General features: G+C 38.7%; 1 protein-coding gene across 3 annotated transcripts in view; it reads left to right on the top strand.

The window, feature by feature from the left end:
* Nucleotides 1–5,188, top strand: part of kdm5c (lysine (K)-specific demethylase 5C) — a 29,738-nt gene extending 24,550 nt beyond the window's left edge. For all 3 annotated transcript variants that reach the window (XM_044112939.1, XM_044113107.1, XM_044113029.1), the window contains 5 exons: nt 209–931; nt 2,323–2,365; nt 2,450–2,649; nt 3,870–4,064; nt 4,143–5,188. In XM_044112939.1, coding sequence (XP_043968874.1) covers nt 209–931; nt 2,323–2,365; nt 2,450–2,649; nt 3,870–4,064; nt 4,143–4,151 — 1,170 coding nt within the window. In that variant the 3' untranslated portion in view covers nt 4,152–5,188. The remainder of the gene's footprint in view (nt 1–208; nt 932–2,322; nt 2,366–2,449; nt 2,650–3,869; nt 4,065–4,142) is intronic.
* Nucleotides 5,189–6,038: the final 850 nt, after the last annotated feature.

Genomic DNA, 6,038 nt, shown 5'->3' on the forward strand with positions numbered 1-6,038 from the left:
CAAAAACAGTTGGTAAAATTTAGTACTTTTGCATTGAAAGTCCTTTTAACTTGACAATTTTGTCCCACATGACAAAGTCTTTGATCACCCCTGCTCTTGAAAACAAACGACTCTTTTTCTTTCTCTCTTGTTTTCTTTGTAGATTTGTGTTTCACGCCTCACTAGCTCCAGATACGTTTGTGTGATTGTGCCGGTGTTTCGTTTCCAGGTTCTGGCTTTCAAGGAAGGGGAGCACCAGGAGAAGGAGGCGCTGCTGAGGCTACAGAAACTGAACTTGTGTAAATCTGGACTCGGCTCGGCGAGCTGTAAGGAAAACGGGTGCTGGGACGAGACCATGGACACGGACACGTCTTGCCGTTCTGAGGACTCTGTGAAGGAGACCAGAAACGGCAGCTGCAGCGCCGCCGCTCAGTCGGTGTGCGTGTGCGCCGGGCCGCCGCGCGCGCCTCAGCTCCGCTGCCATCTGTGCAAGGACTGGTTCCACGGCGGCTGCGTTTCGTTCCCCTCCCTCCTGCCGCCCTCCAGTCCACAAAGCAACCGACTCTGCTGGTGGGACTGGGACACCCGCTTTTTGTGCCCTCAGTGTCAGCGGTCGCGCCGCCCTCGTTTGGCCACCATCTTGGCGCTGCTGGTGGCGCTCCAGCGGTTACCTGTGCGCCTGCCGGAAGGAGAGGCTCTGCAGTGTCTGACGGAGCGAGCCATCACCTGGCAGGGCCGGGCCAAGGAGGCGCTGGAGATGCCGGAGCTGCAGCGAGCGCTTCAGGAGCTGCAGGAACTGGCAGAGAAAGAGGAGCAGAAGGAGAAGGACGCAGAAGGGAACTCGGTTATCGTCTTATCAGACTCTGAGGGAGGAGAAGGAGAGGACGGCGTTATCGACTTAACGGAGGACAGTTCACCCATAAAGAAGACAAAGGAACTCGATGCTTCACAGGTACGTTATGTTTTTCAGATTGTTATTGTTTTCATCGAATCTTAACGTTGCAACTCGGGCTTTAATGATTCGTCAAATGATCCAAGTAATTTGATTTTTAAAATTCCCAGAGGCTTCATTAAGTTACCTTTTAGTACCAGCTGCAGTTTTCTGGCCAATCACCAATTACAATCTTTAAAAAATCCTGACCTGCCGATTCTGATTTTGGCCGATATCAATTTATTATCTGAAATGTTGATCACAGATCTCCTGAAATTAAGAATGTTTGAACCAGTAAAATTTTTGCACCCTTACGTTTTTAGTGCACTGTGTTGATTTTTTTTTTTTTTACTGTGTAAAAAAGATGGTGCTGAAGTCGGGTTACCTCGATTTAAAAGCCCTGAACTTGCATGCCAGTGTTAAACACATCATTTAAATAACTTAAAAGTATAAAATATTTATGTTTTAAATCCATGGGCTCAACTTACTGTAACCATGTTGGTCTTATAATTAAAGCGATTAAAAATGTCTTAAAAGTCTTGAATTTAAATTACTGCGGAAACACTTTAGTAAACAAAGAAAAGTAGATTTGATTTTTTGTATTTCGGCTTGTCAGAGGTTAACAGTGAGCAAAATAAACCTGATAAATTATTTGAAACTGCTGCTAGTTTGAAATACTTCCAGACCTCTTTCTGCTGGATTATTAGTTTAACTTTCCTGTTTTTAGCTTGTATTTTTATAATCTGGTTCCTGCTTGTTGTTCAAGAAGAGTAATGATGGGGGGTTGACTGAAAAAACGTGAGATATCTATTTTATGAATTATTAAAACTAGGTTAGAATAGTTTTTTTCTGTTGAAGTTTTAAAGTTAGCAACATTTCTCATCTGTTTTTTTCACTTTCAATTTTTTTTCATACTTATAACTTGAGATTAACAATGATTCAATTGAATTGTGTTTTAAGGAATACAATTTCTCGCTAATTGTCTTGCGGTCGTAGCAGGAGGGTCAATAAGACATTTGGCAGCGAAGGGCGAATGGGGGGAGGTGTCCCATCAGACAGTCAGTTCCCGGAACCACACAGATAAAAGAAAAAAAAAATTTTAAAAGCGCACACAGGGTCAGTTCCAGGCTCCCAGACTGCGATCAGAGTGAGAGGCTCATCATCTTTTAAGATAAGAGGGTTAAAAAGAACTAAACTATTTATTTATTTATAATTTTCTTATGTTTTTCTTTTACTTAAGCAACTACTATAGAACAGGATAATTATTTTTAATTCAATTAATTGTCAAAATAAACAGTAAATTACTGAAATAATTGTTTACAACAACTCTAGTTGTAGCAAAACTTGAGCTTTGTCACATATTTTGTTAACGGGTCAAACTTTTAAATATCTGTCCTGTCTCTGTTTGGCAGGCTGAGTGTCAAAATGGCATCAGCAAGAAGTCAAATGTTACAGGTAGGACGCTCTGCTGGTTTCTTCCTACAGACCGCATCCTGCTGAAGGAACGTTTTTAATGCTGCCCTCTCGTTTTGCTCCCAGGCGTGGAGTCTCTGCTGCCCCTGCTGCCTCTGCTCAAAGGCCGAGTGGTGACTCTGTCCCCCGGCGCCAGGGAGCAGCTGGAGAAGCTGCAGCTGGAAGGAGACCTGCTGGAGGTCACCTTGGACCAGACGTACACCATCCACAGAGTCCTGCAGGCCGCCTCAGACCCTCCCAGAGAAACTCTGCAGACGCTCATTCAGGTCAGGCGCAGACATAAAGCAAAACGTTCTAATGAAATCTAACAAAAACGTTTCAGTCAAACCTACGGATGTACAACACGTACTTACGAAAAGGTGAGACGTATTAAAACTAAAGATGCACTTTAGGCTTTCAGCAAAAGTTTCTGTTTTTTTCTATTCAGATGCTTTGTTTATGTGTAACTTGTTGAACTCAAAGAAAAATCTTAAAATTGTAACCTTAACTTTTTAAATTTCAGGAACACATTATTAAAAAGTGAGTAATTAATGAGGATGGTTTAAAAACTGATTTTAATGGTTGGCTAGAACCAGAAACTTGCTGTGTACCGTAATAAGGTGCTGAAATCAGATTACCTTGATTTTTAAAAGCACTGAACTTCAATGCCAGAGTAAGAAAGCATCAACATAATTTAAATAACTTAAATATATGAACAAAAATATATTTAAATCCAATGGATTTCAAAAAAATATTGTTTTAATTTATGTTGGTCTTAATTGTAAAGAGTTTTAAAATGACTTAACAGAAACTCATTAATAAACAAAGAATAGATTTTTTTCAGTGTTTTGATTTGTTTGTTACCAATCAGAGGTGATCAGTGAAAATGTGATTTTGATAACTGAACAGAGGTTTAAATCCATAACTTATCTGGAAAACAGTAACTTTACAAATGTGCACAAAACATTGTCGATGTTCCACTAATATGAAAACAAAAACTGAATTTTGTAATCGTGGTGTTTCCATTAAGTAATAAATGCAATTAAAATCACACATTAATAAATTGAACTGATACAAAAACATGCCACTCTGTCATGTTCCTACCACTTCCTGTCGTTGTCCACTTTGTGGTTTCTACCAGAAGCAACATCCTGTAGTGGATCACCTGACTCTGTTGAAGCAAAGAAAGTTTTTTTCATTTCCAGTTTTGAATACAACAACAACATAAAAACCTCCTCATGCCAAAGCTTTTCACCTAAATTTTTTTTTTTTTTTTTTTTCAAAAATTGCTGTTTCTATTAAGCAAATTTATTTTCAAAATGTCAAATTGTGCAATTTTTTGGTCAGTGGAAATGCAGCTAGTGGTGATGCAGTATTTCCGGGTTAATTATTTATATCTGATGATCAAAATGAATTAAAGATGAAGCAAAATTAAAGAATCTGGCTGCAAGTGTTTTTATAAAACGCTCTGGCAACTGAATTGGTAACATTTTTACTCTCTCAAAAGATCGAGCTTGAGGAGCAGAGGGGGGCGAGGGCGAGCCGCGGACGACCCAAGGACAAAAGGAAGAGAAAGGGTCACCGAGGCAACAGCGCGGACGCAGCAGGGCATCAACCCCAGGACGTCTCCCAGTCGAAGAAAACCTGCCCTCTGAAAAACAGCCCAGCTCCTCCTCGCTTAAACGTCGAAATCCATCCAGAGGTAACGCTTTGGTTCTCAGAAACGCCTCTAGATGGCTCCTGATTTTATCAAAACGTAATCGTGTTTCTGTTTGCTCAGATTTTGTGATGCAGCCAACGTGGGAGCTGCGTGCAAAAAAACCTCTGTCCAGGAAATTTGAGAAGCAGAACTCTCCGTGCCAGAAACAGTGTCAAGTTATAGAAAGATGCAGGACATCCCCCCCGTCCCCCTTTCTCCTCCTCCATTTACCCCGACGCCGCTTCGTCCCTCACTCATGTGGTCAGACACTAACAGAGAAATGACTGTTCTTCTGCACTCCACCGTTGCATCAATAACTCAGCAGTATCTCGCTCATTTTTATTATTATTATTTCGTCACAAACTCTGACCTGAACATTTCTGTCCAGACTGTTGGACCGATGCGAGACTTGCCGTTAAAGAAGCTTCTTTGGTTTCAAGTTCTCCGAGGTCAGTCGGTTTTGCTTTGTACTACTCCCCACGTTGCTAAACGCTAGATCAGTCTCAGGACCAACAGCATCACTTTCACTTCCTTCGAGCGCTCATGTTGACCTTGGATAAGCTAATTTAAACTGTTTTTTGGGCCTGAATCCTGATGCTGGGTGCAGGATTTAAGACTGCTGACCTGAGACAAACGGCACCATGGTTACACATTCTTTACTTTTTTTTTTAGTTGGATTTAATCTTGTGTTTGAAGCTGTTCCTAGGAGATGTGCATTTTCAACACCGTGAGTAAATTTTGGGAAGTGTTTTAAAAACAGGCATTAATGTTTTTGGTGCTACTTTTCCAGAATAAATATATATGTACCTCTTGGCTTTATCTTTCCATCCTTACCTTCTGCTCAATGCTTCGTTTTTGTAGATGCCATCCTTTTTGACTCCATGATGTATTCCTCTCAGTCTGATCCACCACCTCATTATTTTCACTTTGCAAAATAAGGTTACTTAAGTGTAACTCACCTGGTCTCAATTTGTTTTGTTTATGAGCTCAAATGACTATATTATTATTATTATTATTGTTGATATTGGAGACACAAAGTTGTCGTGAGTTTGTGTATAAACTTTTCATTTTACTGTTGCCTTTGTTTCTTTTCACTCTTGTTAGGATAAAATAAAAGTTTAGAATTGTTTAGGACTTCAGGTCTCCTTATTTCTAACATCAACATGACAATTTATTGGATGCGGGCGATAAAATTATATCCTTTGTTTATAACACTATTAGAGCCACTTTAAATGGGAAAAGAAAATGAAGAGTAAATTTTCACCAAAAAATAACCTATAAAAGAACAAGAACATTTCAGAGTTTTGACTCAAAAATCTCGACTTTTAAACTTCGTCATTTTCTAGGAATAATGCAGTTTTTTTAGATTAATTTTGAATTTTTATTTTTATAGCAACTTTTAAACTTTTGGAAATCAAAACTTATCTTGTTTTTTTCCCCGGAAAATTATGTGAATGTTTTTTTGTTTTTTTGCTGCAAAATTATTTCTCCTCTCTACAGTGGTCCTTTGTAAATTTCCATTTTTAATAATTTTGTTTTCTTGCTTTCTTTTCTAAAAAACAAATGACTGAAAGGAAATATTTTCAAAAGACGATCTCATTTCAATTGTCCCTTCTGAATTGTAGAAGTATTAGGGCAAGGCTACAAGAATTATTTTACGAGAATATGGCTATATTAGCAGAATAAATATAAAATGTATTAAAATTAAGAGTCAGTTAGTATAATATCTAGTTACAAAATTCTGACATGACCACCTCAGTTTGAGAATCTGTAAAAGTTATACCAAAATATGACTTAAGATGCTCAGCATCTCTTAATTTTTCCATTTTTCATCTCTGATTTCTCAAAATTACAACTGAATTATTATAATATAACTTTATTTCTGTACTTACAAAACAAATTAGATTTCGCCCTTGACCTGTCTAAAAGTATAACTGAATTGACCTGTATTCAAAGTCGAAATAACCAGAAGCTGTA

The sequence above is a fragment of the Gambusia affinis genome, linkage group LG01 (genome assembly GCF_019740435.1).
Source record: "Gambusia affinis linkage group LG01, SWU_Gaff_1.0, whole genome shotgun sequence".
In the NCBI taxonomy this organism is placed as follows: domain Eukaryota; kingdom Metazoa; phylum Chordata; class Actinopteri; order Cyprinodontiformes; family Poeciliidae; genus Gambusia; species Gambusia affinis.